Source organism: Spodoptera frugiperda, chromosome 28 (genome assembly GCF_023101765.2).
Source record: "Spodoptera frugiperda isolate SF20-4 chromosome 28, AGI-APGP_CSIRO_Sfru_2.0, whole genome shotgun sequence".
In the NCBI taxonomy this organism is placed as follows: domain Eukaryota; kingdom Metazoa; phylum Arthropoda; class Insecta; order Lepidoptera; family Noctuidae; genus Spodoptera; species Spodoptera frugiperda.
In genome coordinates, this window is record NC_064239.1 from 5316734 (window position 1) to 5338238 (window position 21505).

General features: G+C 34.5%; 1 protein-coding gene across 1 annotated transcript; it reads right to left on the reverse strand.

Moving 5' to 3' along the window:
* Positions 1 to 589: 589 nt before the first annotated feature.
* Positions 590 to 19034, reverse strand: LOC118264931 (acyl-CoA Delta-9 desaturase). The gene is made up of 7 exons (XM_035577600.2): positions 18871 to 19034; positions 10702 to 10876; positions 9947 to 10077; positions 8418 to 8623; positions 7711 to 7896; positions 2961 to 3067; positions 590 to 854 (listed from the first exon to the last, which is right to left on the reverse strand). Exons 1-7 carry the CDS (start codon positions 18943 to 18945, stop codon positions 658 to 660), a joined length of 1077 nt encoding a protein of 358 aa, XP_035433493.2. The 5' UTR covers positions 18946 to 19034; the 3' UTR covers positions 590 to 657.
* Between the last annotated feature and the right edge of the window lie 2471 nt (positions 19035 to 21505).

Genomic DNA, 21505 nt, shown 5'->3' on the forward strand with positions numbered 1-21505 from the left:
AATAATTGATCTCAGTAGGGTTAATTAATATTGTGTTTGGTAAACTCTGGATCTAAATATCTTCCTGTGTTTATTGGCACGTTTATATGTCAAGATTTATGCATATCAGCTTTCATAGTTAATTTCTGGGATAGTATTACCCGCGGAGATTTATCGTGTATCAGTTAAATTCAATGTATTTTAGTTAATCCTAGTAATCTATTTGACTAGTCCTTACTTTTATTACAACTTAGACACGTAGGTAAAATTTTTATCTTAGAAACATTAACGGTAACATTTTTAGATTGGCACAGTGGTTGAGCAACTGGCTGTCGCGCAACGTGTCGCAGGTTTGATTCCCGCATGGCACGGTACAACTCTTTTGTCCACAAATTGTTACTCCGGGTCTGGGTGTCATGTAGTATGAAAGTGTTTGTAAACGCACCCACAACACATGAGATAATCCTAGTGTAGAGTTTAAAAAAAATAGTAGTTTGCACCATGAACAAAATTTTACTCTAAGCAAGAAAAAAAATCTGTCCTCTTAAATTACGTATGTACTGCAAACTTTACTTCAAAACAATAAAGACAAAAATAAAACAACAGCAACTGTACTAAATACAAATTTATTACAATGCAATAACAATAAACCTAAATAAGACTAATTATAAAGTATCATTAAGCTCTCTTAAGATAATGATCTGCGGGCAGCTGTTGGTGATTGACAGCTGCATCTATGCAGGTCTTCAGGTCCTTCTTGGACCTTGCAGCGTCAGCTAAAGCCTTCTGGATAGTGACAGTCTCAACGGTCCGTAGCTTTGTTGCTAGACCGAGTGCTGCCCATACGCGGATGAAAGCCGTGGAACAACCAGAATCTGAAATAGAAAAATTTACACTATTTGGTAAATATAGAAATATGAAAAGAGTGTCCTATTGCTTAACTGATTACTGGTATAGTATATTGATGTATGACGTATCGTATATTTCCTAAATGCGACAGCCTCGTTTGCCAAGTGGTTGCAAGTGCGACTTCCGGGCAAGGGTCCTTGGGTTCGATTCCCGGATCAAAGTATTGCTGGGTGTTTTTGGGTTTTTTCGAAAATTTCTCAGTCTGGAATTGTGCTCAATATATGGCAATAGGTTCCAGTGGCATCACTGCCCTAATGTGCACCTCTGCCTACCCCTTCAGGGATAAGGGTAGTTCTTCGAAATTCGATTCTTCGACTGATTCATATGGCCAAAATTTAATTCCACTTTAAGATCTGTAACACGTGTTCATATGAAAATAGGTATACCAAATAACGTATATTCGAATGAGGGACTCATTTTTAAAAAATAGTTTTCGAGATATCGACGTTCGAATATTTTCTGCCCAGATGAATCAGAAATTGTTACAGATGAATCTGTTGAACAATTGAAAATTGTATGTAAATGAGCTCTGTATTTATTTTAATTTCAGGTTCTTTTAATTTCTTATAGCATACCATTTTCGAGTACTTTCGCACAGAGAAGTCACGAGCATTCATCATCACGCTTGCTCAGGGCGGATTAGCAATTTCAGACTCATATTAATTACATTCCTCAAAAAAAAAAGTTTTTAAATTATAGCTATAACCTTTATAGCTAAGTTAATTTAAAAATAAGACCAGTAAAAAAATTTACAGCAGAATCAATAACTTATTTTATGATTCATGTGCGGTTTTGACCATACGAATCAGGCACAGATGTATCAGAATTTTGCTTACAATCATGCATAACTCATCGTATATACAGACTTCATTCTTGTCATTTTTCTACACGAATGTATAACCAAAAAGCTTCACACGAAACATAGATTGAAGTTTTAAAACTGTAAAGTAAATTTTATAAAATAGGCATTGTAATCAGGATGCCATGTAAACCAAACACAGATGAATCAGATATTTACCTTAGTAACACCTGGATCTAAGCCAACCAGCCGCACGTCCGCCTCCTAGATTGTCCGTTGCATGCCTGGTTTCCCTCCGCACAGGAAGCCAGGCTCTCATTATTAATACCCGACCAAGTATGGTCATTCGCAGCTTACGCCATATTAATCAGTATTATACGCCGGACACTTCTTATTTATTTATTTATAATCATACTAACATAGTTATAACGAATGCATATTTTTTTTTGAAGAGGATAACTCATCTCCTTTCCATGTAATTATAATTTATATTGAAGTATCAAAGGGAAAATGCGAAATCGACTACTTTGTTCCGGAAAATGGCAAACGGACACGCCATATGAATCAGAAGAACAAGCTTTAAAAAAAAAATTATGTACCTAGACTGCAATTATTTAAAAAATATTATTTGTCCTAGTAACTGAGATAGCTAAACTATACTAAAAAAAATATTACATGCCGTTTTGTTAGTTGGTTTCAAAAATATTCCCATAGACATCGAAAATTTTGTCTCTGAAGAACTACCCATAAAAGGCGTGATGATAAGTGTGTTCGATTTCAACTTCCATAAGTAGTCACTATTAATGTAATGCACAAATTCTTGTTTCGGCTTTATGTGTTATTGAACATACCCACATCACATTATTCAATATAAGTATCACTTTATTTTTAATTCAATACATTGATCAAACATTGCCCGTCGCGCCTCATGTTTATTAATTTGCCTCGGCTTTGCAAGGAATTTTAATATCTGAATTTTTCGCCGAATTTTCCAAATTATTGTTTTATTTAAAACTTTTCTGTGCAAACAAACAACAACAAGCGACAAAAATATTGTAACTGTATTAGTAGACCAATGTACTTCTGTGTTCAATGATGTTTTACTACTGTTAGCCATCACTCAACCAATTACCTAGGTTTTGTGGTCATCAATCTAAAGGCCGGCAACGCACCTGTGACTCCTTTGGTGTTGCGGGTGTCCATGGGCGGCGCTGATCGCTTACCATCTGGTTACCTATCTATATTCCTTTTATATGTACTTATGAAAACTTACCATAGGTTCCGTATTCTCCAGATTTGTAGTCATATGGCACCAGGTAGTGGTAGTGAGGCCAGAAAGTCTTGGTCAAAATGAATACTGTGTTGGAGTCCGGAGGTGACCTGTCACAAACAAATAAAACAAAAAAATGTTAGATATATAAAAATTGGGGGATGAAAGGAGCACAACTTGCAACAATATACAGCTTTGATTTAATATTATAAAGGATCGAACTTGTAAGAGCTCATTTGGATACTGATAATAAAGGTCTATAATATACTTAAAACTATTTTCATAAGTAAACAGATTTGCATGCGAATCAAACTAATATTATAAATGTGAAAGTTTGTTTGTTTGGATATTTGGTATTTGTCCGTTAGTCACACTGAAAGTACTGAACGGATTTCAAGTTGTCTTGGGTGATAGGATACTTTTTATCCCACAGAAATACGGGCGAAGCCGCTGGCAGAAGCTAGTGGAAAATAAATCGTATTCATACCTTAAATATTGTTAGTTATATGTAATAGCTTAAAACATACAAGAATACAAAAGGCAATCGCTGAGCTCAAACTAAATAACTTCAACTTACAAAGCGATGAAAATAAACACAAAAATAAAACATCGATTTCGAAAAGTTCCCTACTTTCCGTAACAATATTTCACAATAGGAATACTCAAAAGTACCTATAACTTTGTTACATCCCTGTTTATAGAACTAAGTTAAACATGAATCTTTTTAACTGGTTGGCTCCAAAAAACCGTGGGGATTATGATAAACTCTATTATTTTCAGTTTACTCATTGTATAACAATGTGTAACCTACCTACTGATTGATTGTAACTTCAAAGTATCCAAAGTCATTAATGGAATGTTTGCCTATAATCTACATACATGATGGAACACGCGTGTAAAGTTCACAAACTTGTCTGCCACTAGAAACCACGGCTGAGTTAAATAGATAGATTCCCCCGAAGCTGCATAATGTATTCCACGTACAATTGAAAATAGGAGCTGGCAACAGCGACACTAACCCACAATTTAAAATTGCAATGGATATTCAATCTCATTGTTTTGTAATTAAGTTAAAAATCCATTATTCAAAAATATTTATGATGAACTGGCATCTAAAGCTACATAATAATGGCCTTTTGAATTGATACAGATACAAGAATCCATGCTGCATGAGATCTTGGGAATCCCAGAACGTGCAAAATGTGAGCCCAAGTTTATATAATTTTTCTACCATTTTCCTCCACGCTGAGCTTGATTGCCGACGAGTGTGCTATATTCCTTTAAGTTACAATACCCATGCGTACTACCACACTCTCCGTCTGCGAAGTATTATTGCAATAAGCTTGCGACTATTGTACCTAGCAAACGAAACACAAACATCCACAGCCGAACAATTGCCTCGCTATTTATAAGTTGGAAAAATTCTAGAAATGTGTTATGAAGAAATTATTGTTCGCTACTGAATCGTAGTACCTACCATTACAGTTAGATGATACGTATTAAATTAATATATATATGCTATATGTAGATAACATATACTTGGTATAATAACTACCTATACATACCTAACACAAAGAGATCACAGAGTCACCTATTTATAACCGTTTGCTTCCCTTCACAAATCTCATATAGGTACCTCTACTAAAATATTAAATAGCACTTGTTAAAATATATGTATAGTCTCGTCGGCTTTCAAAGGTAGATGCCAAGCGTGACGAAATAAAAGCCCGACCACCAACGGCAATTATATGTTAATGGTGTTTTCACGTGTCCAATTTGTGGCATATTGTAAACAAAGGTGGATTTTCCAGCCACATGAGAGCCCATGATAGACGCCAGTAGTCAATGAAATGGTCACCGTATCCGAAATCGGCATGAAAGGAGTATTATTATAGTCGTACAAGTAGCTTCAACTGTCTGAATTTGTTATTTTCTGGTTACCGTTGCCAGTCATCTGGATAAATCAGGACATAGGAGTCTGGATTTAGAGATACATGTCTGGCAAAATACGATGTCTGGTGTCCCCATTTTTAACATCTGAGTAGTCATGAGGCAAACAGAATTGAATGGCAAATTGTCTGTGTAGTGTGGAATATCAATAATTTTCAAAAAGCTATCTATTAATAGATTAATCGTACTTCTCCATTGAAAACAGCGAACTTCGCATAATCGCCAGATGACTACCGAATACTCATTTCCAGTTAAATGAAATAAAAAGTAAGTAACTACAAATTAGTGTGACTATAACTCGTATCTTTTTATTCCTTAATTTAGGTATATGAAATAAAAAGTAAGTAACTACAAATTAGTGTGACTATAACTCGTATCTTTTTATTCCTTGATGATAGTAGTCACACTACTGTGATGCATTTTGATATACCATCACTAAACAAAGGATGCAAAATATTTAGCATAGCAATTGCAGCATATTCTCTTCCATTTCCGATAGGTTTAATTTTGCTATTATTTTTTTTTTTTTGTTTCTAAATTATCAACCCTAGTCTAAAATGCTATGCCGCATTTCCTAAATATCTCGCTAAACTGGCTGGTTCAGTCCGCATTCCAATTTTAAAACCTGTCACCCCTATCTAAGTTCAAATTGACACTGAAAAGGTAATCCAATTACACTCAGCCTTTACAAGGGGATTTTTAAGCGACAATGACATCTTTGTTGTTGTTTATAAGGCTCAATATTGCAAGCTATTAGTTGTTTTGTCAAGATTTTCAACAAATATTTGAAGTGCTTCGTTTATGTTATTTTTGCAGTTGCGACTGCTCAGCACAAAATGTTTCAAGAATCTATCGTGTAACAGAGCAAAACGGCTACCTTAATAAAAACGTGGAAAGAAGTAAATGGACAGGAAAAGGTTTAGTATTCCGGCCGAATCGTTTTTCTATCCCTTTTACGTTACTACTGTTTTTAGCGCTATCCATCATCCTTCAGAAAATTCATCTTGGTCTTTAGTAGAAAAAAAAACTTCTATTTTAAGCAAGTGACTGATTGACGGGCAAAGCTATTTTAACGTTATGCTTTATTCGAATTATTTAAAATAGCAGCTTTGTAGATTTTAGATAGCTGTTACCTTTTATGGCCTAGTAGTTACGTAAACTGCGTAAAAAACACAAGTGTCCATAACATTTCTGAAAGCTTTTACTTAGAATTCTTCTTTTGGCCTGATTGACTGAATGGGACCGAGTATCCGTGACATTTTATCAAGAATATTTTTTTAATTAAACAAAATTAATGGAATATCCCGTCGGTTAAGGGTATTTTTAATTTGGTCCTTCTTTAATATATCGCCAATCTCATAATATATGAGCAAGAGACTAATCACAATGCATGAAAAGATGTTGCTAACACAACACACTGTTGCTGACACAAAAGAGGTAAGTATATAAAATTTGTAGCAATAGGCTAGTTGTCCTACTAGTCAAATTCAATACTTTTTCCGAAACGACTAATCAAGAAATTGTGTTGATATTATGGTCTATGAATTTTGTTATGAAATAGTGTACGAAATATATGTAAGAGCGTCATCATCAACAGCCGAAACAAGTCCGCATGTAATCGAAATTCAAAATCCCTGTACTATGTAGATAGGTTGTTCTGCTACCCATCCCTAACCTTCTAGTACCGACGTCCAATTTCAGTTACATAAGTACCGACGTGAGGTCTGCCAGACCCCAGACTTTTATTATGGAAATCTTTGATGTTTATTAATATATCATATAAATATATTTGTTTATGTGTTGTATATGTATTTAGCAATTATATAAATTAAATAAAAAAGTAAAGTATAACCATTCATTACTAATATGAAAAAAAATACTGCAGGCGCACATTTTTTGAACGAAAAAGTTACTTTTATCTTGTTGACTACTTTGATTCAACAAACAATATATATTTTCTGAAAGTCTTTTTTTCTTAAAGATCAATAATCATATAAATAAAAAAACATTATATTTTACACATAATCAACAAATATCGTAAAAATCGCAAGGCACCAAATTGGAGGTAACCAGCTACCTTCACAAATACGCTTTGCAGACAGGTTTGCTGCACTATAGGCATACATGCTTCTTACAAGTGACAAATTTGTACGCAGTCTTGCCCTTCAGTTTTGATGGACAAATGCCATTCTTGTAAAAAAAATCATAGTTTTTATTTTGGAGGGTTATTTTATAAATTATCTATTTGAGAGAAACACTTTTACTTGCCCTGATACTTGCCCGTTTCAAGCTCGAAGTACTTGACTTGACTTATAAATATATTTGTATAGGTCATATTTGTACCTGACTGGAATTAAAAGAAAAAAACTTTAAAATTGGGTAAAAGTCCTATTCAAAAAAAGTTACATAGTACAGACGAGTGGTCTGTCAGACCACTCGAAATTTTCAGTAAGGCATAACTCACCGAAATGACGAACGCTGATGCAGCTATTTCTTCATGTACGTTCGTGGGTGACTAACTAAGGGGTAGACAGACTTACAGGGTGATAAGTCCACTCTAACATATGTACCTAGATTTTCGTAAGCATCAAGGTGTCTGTCAGACCACGCGTCGGTACTTAAAGGCTAAGATCTCTTTTTCACTGGTCGTATTTTTTTAACATTGCCCCACACTATTATTTTCTCCTGTATCGTGCGGGAATTGAACCTGCGACACGTTGCACGGCAGCCAGTTGCCTAGCCACGGCGCCAAACGCGCAGTCGAATTCTAGAACATATGCTCGTTAGTATTAGTACTACTTACTTTTCTCCAGGCTTCAGTCCCCAAACAGAAATAGCGCTCTCAATCAACCAGGTTCCATGTAAGACGACCAGGTAACGTAGGAAACCGATGACAAATGCTGAAGCGAGAATACTATCATCCCAGTACTCGAGAGGAGCATTTAGAGGCAGCAACAAGAATATAATAGCGTAAAGACCCCAGTACAATCTGCAACAGAAAGAAAGCGTTGAAATGGAGAATAAATAAATGATGTTAAATGTATCTCGTGGCCAGAAGGCCTGTTCCTCGGTCATAAGATAAGCAATGCCATACAACGTGGTATTGCTGCCAGACTTCTAGGCAATTTTGCTATTGTCGTCAAAGCGGACAAATTTCATTTTTATTTTTATTTTTCTTTTGTATATTTTTTTCTAGTTTAGTTGTTAACATGTTGTAGTAGTATATTGAATAATTCTAATAAAATAAGATCACCAATTAAAAGAAAAATGTAAAATTTTATATTTATCTGTAACTATAAAGTGTTCTAAGGAATCCTCGAATTCAATAAGACAATTCCTTGAATACGTAAACAAAAATGTTGTACTTAATCTTTGAACCGTTGTAACATGATGCCTTTGTAGTCAAACTCATTAAATATTATATTAAACATCGTTTAGAAGGACAAAATTAAAAATTCCATAATCATTGATCTATGTCCCTTAATGTCCCGAGATACAAGAGACTCTTACCTCTTTTGGAACATAACGACGGAATCTTTTTCAAGGTCAGACATGTCTATCGATTCCATCAACTTCTCCTGATGAGGACTTAGTTTCCTCAGACGGGTTAAGAAGTGTGAGTGAATGAAGCCCTGGTTGTAGTCGTAAGGATCAACATCTGTGGCGAAGTGAGCGTGGTGGAATCTGTGGTATTTCACCCAGTCGTATATAGATCCCTGGGAAAGAAAGAAAAAATGTTAATTTATAATAAATGTATAGTTGTGAAACACCAAAAATGCTTTTAATCATAATAATGTCTTTGTCCAGAGAAACTGGCACATCTAATGAGCCCAAACTCAAAATTAAAATCTATCATTCAACCACCTTGATAGTACTACATAATATGATCTAAACTATATATGTAGGTATTTTTGTCAAGTTTCATGATAATACAACTAATTATAAATGTTTGTAATTGATATTATTATATTTTATTACGTAGTTCGTTACCTACACGTCGACTTAATCCGTATTAAATTTATCGACCAAAATTGTGAAGAGCAACTGAGTAAGACAAAGAAAAAGTGTATACAATTTTAGCTCCAAGCTTAAATGTTATTTTTAAACCAGTAGTGGGCTTTATATATCCCAACTTTTCCACTGAATTTTCCAACAAATTTTTCCTAAACATTCTCCTGGGCTTAAGTTATAAAACAAAAACGAAATAATCGTAAATAATAGAAAGTTATACGCGTGTAACTATTAAGTGTAACTATTATATTTCAGCGACTTATTTTTCTCTTAATAAAAATGTAGTATTGAACTTTTAGTAAAAATGCTACTAAGAGTAAAAGCACCAACAAATACCAAATGTATTTTATTAGATTTGTGAAATACATGAATTATTCGAATAAATAAACAGAAGCTACATTTATTTACAAGCAGATACTCTGAAATATACTAAAATATATAGGTATATTTTGAAATAGATACATATCATTTCAATCAAAACGCAGTAAGTCTTATTTGTATGAAGGCTTTCTTATGTTGACCCAGATATTTTGTGCCCCATATTTTGTTACGTGCGATTAATATTATTTAAGGCTCAATCATTTGAACTGGAAGAGATAAAGACTTTTGTTTCCTGTTGGATTTGGGGACTTCCACCTTATTTTGACATTATTCAATCCATTCTTAGTACGTCAAGTAAATCATTTTGATGTCAAAGGAAATGTATTAATTTCTTGCCAGAAGGTTTCGGTAGCTGATTAATTATTAGGTACGAGCTGCTTATTGTGTTCTAGGTAGGTACTGTATTAAAGTAATTTTTTTTGGTACAAGCCCGCCACAACCTCCCACTCCTCTGCAACTCCTGTAAGCCAGTATGTACAGTAGATACAACCATGAAAACACCGGAACATTGATGTCCAACGCGTCTCAGGGACGTGAATGACTGTCTTGGATCCCGCAACGAAATAAATCAGAAGATATTATTAGAGGAAAAGAAAAGATAAACGATAGTTGCCACTTAAAGTTAAATTAAAGTTAAATTTGCTTACAACTCCAGCTAAAGTCTGGAACAACATGAGTGTGATCCTCAGTCCTGTGCTAGCCTGGTAAGTTTGGTGTGCCCACAGCCTATGTGCTCCGGTCGTCATGCCCAATAATGCCACTGATGTCAGTACTATAACTGGAAATAATATAACAAATTATAAGTTAATTTATAATTATTATAAATGTGAAAGTTCGTTTGTTTGGATGTTTGTCCGTCAATCACGCTGAAACTACTGAAAGGAATTTTTCACCCTGTACCGAAATTTGTACAGGGTGTGAGCTGACTTGAGTGATAGGATACTTTATATCCCACGTGAACCCGGGCGAAGCCGCTGGCAGAAGCTAGTATGGTTATAATATGTACTTGAAGTTAGGACAAATAAGTGAGCATTACGAGTACTACATTTTCAGTGTAGCAATATTATACAGTTTACTACGTTTTGTACAGAATTTACTTTGTAGAAAAGTTCCACTTCGTTTTTTCAAAAAAGATTCATATCATGATGTTTGATAACGTACTCATTCAACAGCAGGGACACAAAAAAGAAAACAGATATATTTTCTGTTAGCAATATTTTAAGCATCGTGAAAATTTTAATAATAATATTTAGAAGCAAGTTACTTAGTGGTCGCAAAAAGGGCTTGATGTTTACGATAGTCACATCTCTAGCTAACATTTTTAATAAATTAGTTTTCTATCTTATTTTAAGAGTGTTTTTAATATTTTATTTTTATAAATAGACTTTTAAAATCAGCTTACAAAACAGGGCTGTCATCATTTTGACTTCGAAGAACAAAAGGTAAGTTCCATATAGAGACAACAGGTGAATGTGTATGAAGAAAAGGACCGCTGGCCAGTTCGCTTCCCGACTCTTGCTGAGCTTCGGCTCTCCAGCCACTGGGGCAGCTTCTTTCACTTCCACCATCTTGGAAATCTGTAATCATAAAGAGTTCATGTCTTAAAAACAAATCATGTAGGTATATGTTACTCATATAGATATTTTTACTTAAAATGTACTCCTGAACTAAATATAATCAATTTGGTAAATATGTATGGAGATTTTAAGAATAATGTTAAGATGTTTTTAAACTTAAAGTGCTTTATGCAATAAAATTCGTTTATTTTTACTTGGCTTTCTAATCTACAGAAACATTACAACATACATAAATAAGCCTTGCAATTTCTTAATTTTAATAAAAAAATATGTTACTATTACATTATTTTTTTAATAAACAAACAGAAATTAATTAGCAAACTACCAACGTGCTCGGAGTGGCTATGCACATTGTGTGACAAGTCCAAACATACAACAGCTTTATTTACACACAGTACCACGTTCGCTTATTGTTTTCGAGTTATTCTACTTGTTTCTATTAACTCACGTTTCAGTTGACCCCTAATATAGAATGAAGAGCTACACAAAATATCTTAGAACCATTAAAAATAACAAAATAAAAGAACCTTTCTTTAGATTATAAATCAAAAAGACAACAGAAACTGAAAGCCATACTAAGAGTTCAAACACAGTACATTGGCATTATTACATACGAATTTAAGGTATTAATAGATATCCTTGCACATGCTGCATCTTTTATGTATAAAATGCACATACATAATCAAAACGCATCTACGTATGGTAATAAAAATGCCCTACATTCTCCGGGTAACAACATTCAGGTGTTCGTTTCGAAATAACGTATAACTGTACGAACAAGGTTGGGTTTTCTAGAACCTTTTTTTAAGAGGGAAAAACCACCCCGTTACCCCTCCTGCTTTTCGAACCGGAGCCCCGGTAAACCGCGGTAAACGGGTTCTAGAATCTAGCGGTTTTAGATTGATTGATCTGATTCAGCAAAAAATTGCCGTTTCCATCCCTAAAATTGAACGTTACGACTTTTTTATTTCCTGACGTTTCATTCTGTCAGCACGTAGGTGTACCTACTGTAGTGCATTTGAAATGGTAAAAATGTTTGAAAATAAAAAGTACATTTTTAGTTTTAAAGTTTTTTTTATTTATTGGAATACCTATCTTTGGAAATGTTTTGGAATTTCAAGGTTTTATTTGGATTGACTGCAATTTGCCCTCCACACTCCACAGCCCTCAGTTAAGTAGTTACTTAATCTTACACTAGTAGACTCCTCTGTCTACCTCATCAGCGGTAACTAGACAGGATGAAAATGAAACTGCTAGGTTTCCAGACACTACCAGACAGGCATCAATTTGTCTTTAAAGATGCTAATAAATCCTTGGCGGTGCTATTGTTAATTAAACTTGCTATAGTAAGGTTTCAAAGTAGTAGCGGTATTAATATATTAGATACGACTGAATAGAGATATTTATAGACGAACCGCAACATTACGCCTTTTATCATATTACGGCACGTGATGCCGCTATGCAATCTACACCCACTTTTCACCATTTATGTTTTAAGTCCCATGTAATAGGGGGTGAGTCTATTGCCATATACTAGGCACAATTCCAGTCTCCGTACCTAAAAATGCCCAGTAATACTTTGCCTGACCCGGGAATCGCACCCGAGACCCCTTGGCCGGGAGTCACACTTCGGATGTCTATAGATTCATATATATTTAATTTATAGGATAGAATTTCAAACTTATCCAATAGAAAGCAATAAAAAATGAGCTCTGCAATATATTTAAACAAACTAAATAAATTTAATATAGCCTGCTGAGAGTCGGCGATACGTTTTTGTGGACAAAATAAAATAACATTACTTTATTAGTATTTAGTCGAAAATACTGTTTACATACGGCTCATATATTGGTTACTTTTTCTTTGTTCAATGACCTTTCCGACCTCAAAGAAAAGAGTGAATAGTCATGTTGAGTGCACTCATTCCGGAGCCTAAACAGTTTGTCGATGTTAAGGTCGCAAGATCAAATAAAACTATTGTATGTTAATACGAAATGGTGAACTTTTTCAGACGTCATTCGATATTCTAGCAACATTTCAACAATTCGAGCATCGAACCCTTTTAATTATAAAAGAGTATAAAAGATAGTTTAATTACAATTTTGAAAAGACATTCGTTTGTTTAACTGAGATTCTTTGTGTTAATATTATTAATATCGAAGTCTTATTGTCCACTAGACTGCACAGTGCACTGCCTCAACTACTCTTAAAGGTCGATGAACTCAATACAATTTTTTTTTTCATAATAGTTTCTACTGGCAGGCCGCCTTGTAAATTCTTGTAAGATTTCGAACATATACTTGTAATGCTTGCTACTTAACTTATTTTACCCTTGCATGTGCCTATCCTAAAATATTTATGAACAATTGGTATAATTATGTTAATTCCAGTCATTGTCAAAACTGATTTAATTAATCATTATATGGATTATATCATTATTATTTATCAGTTAGCAATAAAATTTTATAAATTAATTGATGTTCATTATGAAATTATTGACAAAATGAATATGTAGATAGATTTTACTATTGTCTATGTCTACTATCAACTAGATTTCCGCCCACGGCTTCGAGCATTTCTAATAGGTTGGGAGCAGAATTAAAAAAACAGCAGATTTTTCGGTTTCTATTTTATACATCGTACAAACTTCCATCCATATTAGGAAAATAGGGGTTACTAAGAGTCAAAAGGTAGCCTATGTCACGTAGCAGCCCCCCAACTATGGGACGGAGTCGCTTCCTTCTGTGAACAAGTCATGTTGGCAAAGGAAGCGGCTGAAAGGAGAGGGAATCAAGATCTTTTCCCTCCCGCCGTAGACGCGCCAATCGTCAGCGCCGTGAGGCGGCAGCCGATCTACGACCTCCATAGGAAAGGCCTGCGGGCGACTGACTGGGGGAGTCAGACGTCCGCTGTATAGGCGAGAGTAGGCGTTAGCGTAGTGTTCCACGCGCGCTACTCGACGAAGGGAAGCAGCCTCCCAGGGCCGCCAACGTGGCGGGACCTGCCACAAACGAGCGGTAGGTCGAAGCCTGCCGGGTGCGGTGAATCCGTGAGGGCAGCCCGGATCACGGCCACAGGCAGTGGAGGAACACCGCGGTGGTTTTAGCCGGTAAGAGTCCGGCACACCCCCCCGTCGTCCCCACGGCGTGGGAAGTCCATGAGGATTTCCATCGCGTTACAAAAAAAAAAAAAAAAAAAAAAAGCCCCCCAACTAAGTTCACACAAAAAATCGTGTCGTAAACTCGCTTCGTTGCGCCAAACAAACACACTTTCCTAGTTATAATATTATATAAGGTAACCTAACCAAATAAGGCCTACCTTATTTTTATTACCGCCTAGCTCGTAGGTTTAAAATGACAATGGGCTGATAATTTCAAAATCTTATATTTATTTATTAAACTTTGTAATAATGGAATCAAAATGGCTTTAGAAACAAAAATTACAATTTTGTAAACACAAATAACTAAAGTGTCACTTTGGCCTTATTGGGAACCCTATGTCTTAATAAGGCCTCAATAAAAACTAGTAAGTATTCAACTACTTAATTATAACAAAACTTTGTCAATGCTTATAATAAATGTAATGAGATCTTATTAATTAATTTTGGTCATTATACATCAGGCTAAACGAGTTTCTCATCATGTAATACCCAAGTAACATCTTTGAAGTCATCGGTACCCCAGCATCAGTCAAACGAATGAGAATAACTTCTTGTTCTGTAGCCAATTTAGCGACCGACCTAGCTTTCGTGTAGTGGAAACCGCTCTTTAGATGATGCGTACTTCTTTGGAAGTTATATCTGGCTGCAGCAGCCTACCGGGTAAAACAGGGTGCATAAAATTCGAAGGGTGAATAGATACTATGAAGAAATTCCCGATATCCATTCACCCCTTTTCTGTATCTATTCACCCCGTTTACCCCTTTCTACCATTTTAACAGCGCTTTCCATCTTTTTCAAAATCTATTGGCTTTCCTTTTGACATAAGCTGGTGATCCGTTTTCTATGAAATTACTGAAAAAAAACTATGCCATAATAAGGCCTACACGTTTTTTTTGTAGGCTTTATTAGGGCATGGCACATAGGTAAACAAAACAACGATTACATGAAATACACCGTATTATAGGTATTTCACTTATGTGAGGAGATGGCTAAATGTATAATTGTCATACAGACAAAACACGGCACGTCGTATACTGATAAATATAAAAATACTAACAGTTTACGCTACTCGAATTTTATAAAAACTAAAGTGCGCTCCACGTCGTGATTGTTTTCGACTGTAGGTTCCAACATAATCGCGGCACGGGTTGCTAGCTGTGCTCAAATTAGTTAAGTAATGTGCATGCACACTTCTACAAACTTTGGCGACCATTTGAAATCGGGAAGAGGGAAATTTTCAAAATAGGCTTTATTGGGGCATAGGCCTTATTTGGTTAGGGTACTATAGTACGGACAGGACAGCAAATTACATATAATAGTTATATTCTATGAACTTAAGTCCATCAAACAGAAATGTTCAATTCATTAAACCTCTACCGATGGCTGTAACTTGAAGCAGCTGCAACTAGAAGATTAATTTCACACATGAATGCATTTCATGTGCTGAGAAAATACGGGAGTAACCAGCAGTAGACACTGAGAGAAAACGGGTCGAGTGTGAACTGGGAAAATTTCAATTACGTACTGGAAATAGTGGGATTTGGAAAATCACACCAAACAAAGCCAATTATATTATTGGTGTATAAAAAGTAACACACTATATTTTTTTTATTAAATAGGTAACACACAAATACTGTCTTAATTGTTGATTAGATTTTCTAAGTATAATTTGTAGTTATACGACAGTTATACGTGCTACCTATATTATTATTTAAAAATGTAGGTAAGTAGAATTCTTACCAACGACGTCTAGTTTCGAATACGTCAATTGGGTTATTGGCTCCAGTCAAAAACAAATTACGTATTACATAATTTGACCAAATAGTTATTAATTTATACGTTATATTATAAATTATTTTATGATTTCAATATTTATAATTTACTAATTTTGGTGATTTAATTAATCTAATAATCTTTTTATTATTTATGCAACATTCATTTGCAAATAGCATAATAATGACGGCAATTTATAAATCACGGGTAACGATCATAACGTGTAGATAATGTTTAAAAAAATTAGATCCTGTAGTTAGTTTATCTACTGGAATGCTAAAAATTTACGCAAATAGAAAAACAATTTTCGTCACGTACGTACCTATGTAAATTAATAATAATTATTCCTATAAATTGACTTAAATTTATTATTTGCGTACGAATGACAATTTCATTACGAAGAATATAAAATAGTGATATTTTAATATTATGGAGGTTTAGGTCATACCTGTATGTATTATAATAAAAATAAGTAATATTGTAGGGACACATGTAAGTATGTATGGCAGAGTGCAAGGCAAGCAAAAACTTGTGTGAGCGTGAAGTATGCGAGGCACATAATCTCGATCCCTAAAATATAATACTTTAGTTACAAAAGCCAAAGTAAGTGAATTCTATATTATGTATTACTTTACTCGCGACATTCCACCAATCATATTCATTGGTACACATAGTTTAGCACTGGTGGAAACGGGTTAAACTATGATATGTTTTTATATGGAGAGATGCGTGCTATGGATGTGTGCTATGGATGGTCAGGAGTGGTGTAGCCATGTGCAGTGCAAAGTACATACAGCAGTAGTTAGTTAGTAGTCAGTTAGTTAGTAGAAACGGTCACATAGTTTCAGAGTTTAACTATTACATATTCGCAGCATAACTACACAATGAAAAAACACCCTAATAGCATACACATACCTACATGCTAATTTCAAGGAGATTGTTTAGGTAGATATTGTAAAAAAGAAGTAACAAAAAAACAAACTTGCTTTCGAATTTTGAATATTATGGATAGGTTTAAATTTCCACCAGCTTATTCATATTTGTATTAAATAGCAGTTTAATGCGCCTACCACACGTGCATGCCTGACCACAGTTTTAATTGCACATGCTTGTCGCATGAAAAGACTGAACACGGATGTGTCTACCACACGGCACAGTTAAGTACGCGCAAGCCACATTATTGTCGTCATCGTCGGCGTAGAAACAATGTTTCCCAATGAAGAACTATTTTCTTGCTGCTATGACTTTACAAGGTATAAATAATAGAAATGTTATTAAAGTGGAACATTTTCAAGAAAAAGTACTTAAAGTAATACTAGATTAGTGTACCGTGTCCGGTAATTTTGTCTTAAAAGCAATATCTTATCAGTAGTAAAAAAAACTAAGAAATCATATAAAAATATGTATTTATTTTCAGTAAGTACCTGGAAATAATAAAATCTCTAGAAATCATTTACGGCACATTCCAATAACCTACCGATTGGTAGATTTGCCTACCAGCGGTAGAATTTTGACATAAGCTCCATACAAAATGTGTAGGCATATCTACCGATCTGTAGGTTATTGGAATGTGCCGTTAGTCTTTGAGAAATAAAATGTGTTGTTTGATGGAAAATTGACAAAAACTGAAAACCAGAAAAAGGATAACAATCATTTATTCGTAGAAACAGAATTTAGATTCTCCGAAGTTATTGTAAATAAAACCGAAATTTGCGATAAGTTACTTATGTATAGCGATATTGTACATAATATATAACTATCCAATTATGATATCATCATTTTATTCAATACTCGTATTTCGAAAGTTTATTGTATTTTCTTCGCGTTTGAGAAAGTACATTCAACTTTATATCATGACCCATTGTGACTAAAATCGTTTAAATCTGCCATAATAATAAAGATTATTTAATTATTTACTGTGCGTGCCGCATTCAGGCCTTTTTTATATAAGCAAAGTGTGTCAATAGTAGTCGGACTTATGCTGTCGAATAAATTATGCGAAAGTAAAAAAGGAAGATGGGTTTGATAACAGCTTCATAATTCTTTATGTAATTGCACACCAGATAACAAGGTCGTTACCATGGTGATGTATGTTTACGCGAATGTCGACCTAATTGCATTTTAATGTCTGTTAGAAAAACAGCTTATGGTGGGTCAGTTATCAAATTAGTCAATTGTACGTCGATTTCCTTATAAAAAACTGGAATTTTAGAGGAGATAGTCTAATATTTGTTTTTTTTTTTAATGAATAGGTGGCAAACGAGCACTTTGCAGACGGGTCACCTGATGGTAAGCAATCACCGCCGCCCATGAACACCATAAGAATCAAAGGTGCATTGCCGGCCTTTTAAACATGGGTACGCTCTTTTCTTGAAGGTTTGAAGTATGTTAAATTGCTTGGATTATGAATACCTTTACACGATTGATTACGGCAGTGTGTTTATTTTGTCATTTCAGTTTATCGGAACATGAGACAGCTAAATAAGCGTACCTTTACGTATAGTACGATAGATTGACGTCATTTAATGCTTACTAGAGTAAAACTTTAGGTACTCTTACCTATCCTTTTAGCAAATGGTGTGTGAAGTATTATAATGTTACCCAGAGACTTCACGGTAAAAGGTAAAAATCGAATAAAAAAAGAGGAAATGTTATGCAGCAATTATTTGTCGAATCATTGAACCACATGATTTACAATTCAGGTATAAACGACTGGTACCTACACATGTCAGAAAGCCTTTTCCAAAATAAGGAATTATTTGTAAGAAATCAGATGTGGGTAAAAGGACATATTTCCGTCAACCGTAAACTAGGTATCATAGACTTATACGGAATAATTTTATTTGTATGTTCCACAAAATGTGTGTGTTTGATACCCACGGCACAGAAGAAAATCCTATCGTAAGACCACGTGTTATTGAAAACTTCAAACTATTAAATATAAAGTAAAATTGTTAACAGTATTCCAATAAACATGATTATAAATACTCACATGGTTAAGCCAAGAAATTTAATAGAAAAAGCAATTCAATCATAAAATAAAATACAAAATAATACTCACATTCGAAGCAGGCAACCGTAATCGATGAACACAACACAGTGACAAAGCACAACTGCGACTCAAATCATTATACATTCACAAGTCTTGGGCCAAGTGACATGGTTAATTACCCACGATACCTACCACTTATAATACACCTCATTATGATAGAACCGATTTATTGACTCTTTAACTATAAATAAAAATAACATACTTTATATTCCCGAAAGCAGTGTTTAATGAGACACTTTACTTACTACTTTCACTTGTTTTGAATTGATATTATGAGCTAAAAAAAGTATTTAAAACTTTAATGATTAATTCTTTGATTGCCTAGGAATCGAACCCAACACAACGTGCTCATCACTTAAATAACTAGGACTATCAATTAAATAACAACTATTTCTAAAATGTTATTCTTGATTATTATAATTTTGTGGCTATTGCAATATTTATTCAGTAGTTTGTCTGCAAACGTATTGTAATTTAAAACCATTGCAATAAAGTTGACACATTTAAATATATTTGCACCTAAGCAAGTTGCGTTGTCCTTAAATAATCTTATACACATTTTAATCGTAATAATTTTCACAGTTCTTTTTGGTAATATTTCCACGCCTGTTACCCCTAAAGGGATAGGCAGAAGTGTATATTCTGACACGTACTGCCACTGAAAAATGTACACCCACTTTTTACTATTTACGTTGTAAGTTGTAATAGAGAGTGAGCCTAATGCCATATACGGGGCAAAATTCCAGTCTCGGTGCTACTACCGAAAAACCGAAAAAACCCACTAATACTTTGCCTGACCCGAAAATCGAACTTGTGATCCCTTGCCTGGCAGTCACACTGGCGACCACTCGACCAACGAGGCAGTCACTTTGGCATCATGTTTAGTCGACGTTTGGCCGCTATCTCGCCTGATGGTAACTGATGATGCGGCCTACGATGATACGATACTTACAAAGTAAATTATACATACGAGTATGTACTATGTAGGAAACATATATAGTTATTATATATATATGTTTCCTATACTCACAGTTACTTCCTCCTTCAAAATAATCTAATTTTGCTTTACTTTCACCCAGGGCATTGCCCTCAAAGGCCTTTGAACTGACAGTATTGTATCAGTCTAATCTAATATCTCACTTAACTCTATACTTACACCTTAAGTTACCTTTACTTCAAATTCCAAATAGGTATATTAAATTACAAATTTCAAATTTAGAGTTCTTGGAATCTGCTACGATTCTACAACTATTCTATTCTATACTACAAGAGATACTACTTAACCGAATGATAATCAATGAACATGGATCAATAATTTTCAATCAATTTATCCTGATAAGATTTGTATAATGAAGAGCGAAACCTACCTACTCCTTTATAGAATTTAATATAATTATGTAGGTTTGATTTTCATTTAAAATTTTCTACCTATAATAATTTAATATCTGATGGACGTAGTCAGCAGTAGTCGGCAACTCTATTGCTCTTACCTTTACATGTTCACGTCATAACACATAATAAATAACACAAAACGAAATTAAACTTAAGTTTATGCGCAGATCCTAAAGCCGGGTCCAGACGAGTGTAACGTGTAATGTAATCCACCGTGTAATGTAACACGAATTCTACGTGTGGACGGCAGTACGAGCATTACATGTAACGCTCGCGCAGCGTTCGGGGTTGATCCATCGGCTGTCGGTTTTTCGCGCGAACACAAAGACGCAACTTCACAAGGAAACCTATGTGGCGCATGTTACACACGTTAAGTCTCAATCAAAGTACACTTGGGAGCAAAGAAAGATAAATATTTTCTGATAAAATGAGAACATTTTGTAAAAAAGTAGTGTTCTTTGCTCCCAAGTGTATTATTATAAAGATATTTTAAATATAGTAGACATAATAAAAAATACTTTTCATCATTTACCACGCTCATTAGGCCCTGTCTCTAAAACGATCCCGCCTTTCTAAAGATTGTTCCAAGAAAACAAAGAAGCATTGCTGTATGGAAAACTTTGAACCCAAAAATACTAGTTAAATACGTGAAAAAAATATGAATTTTTCGCAATATGCACAAAAGCAAAGTTAAAGAACGTGTTTGATGTTGCCTCAACATTAGCGTGAAATTTATGGCAATTACAAATTACTTTGGGTTCATAACATAGCTGGTAAAAGAGGGTGCTCCATGGCAGAGATGCACCTCAACCAACATTATAGTTTAGTTTGAAACAGGGTGAAAGGCTACGAGGATAAAAAAGCGTGATGCTATCTTATGAAATTCTGAGAATCCGGCATTTAAATACAGTCATCATATATACATATTATACCCTTATTATAAATCACCGAATACGTTAAATAAATTCATAACTAACTTTGCCCTGCGGTTTTTCCACATAAATTATTATATTAAGTATGCAAAATTTAAACCAGATTGTTTGAGAAAATGAGGTACGAAGAGAAAACAAATAAACTTACTTTCGCAATTATAATGTAAGTTACTACTTGTATAATATTACACAGCGAGCGTTCAATGATATGATAATATGACATTGTAATACAAGAAGTCAGTTGATATTGTAATTTTACATCAGCTGTGTTTAGTAAGATCATGTAATGGTACGGTAACGTTTACATGAAACATCAATTA

What these genes read in the sequence shown, in the direction of transcription:
- LOC118264931 (XM_035577600.2), bottom strand. Translation starts at nt 18,945, where the DNA reads ATGTATAATGATTTGAGTCGCAGTTGTGCTTTGTCACTGTGTTGTGTT. An exon ending in TACGGTTGCCTGCTTCGAAT is followed by an intron (nt 10,877 to 18,870) that starts GTGAGTATTATT and finishes TTATGATTACAG; the next exon opens with ATTTCCAAGATGGTGGAAGT. An exon ending in AATGATGACAGCCCTGTTTT is followed by an intron (nt 10,078 to 10,701) that starts GTAAGCTGATTT and finishes TATTATTTCCAG; the next exon opens with TTATAGTACTGACATCAGTG.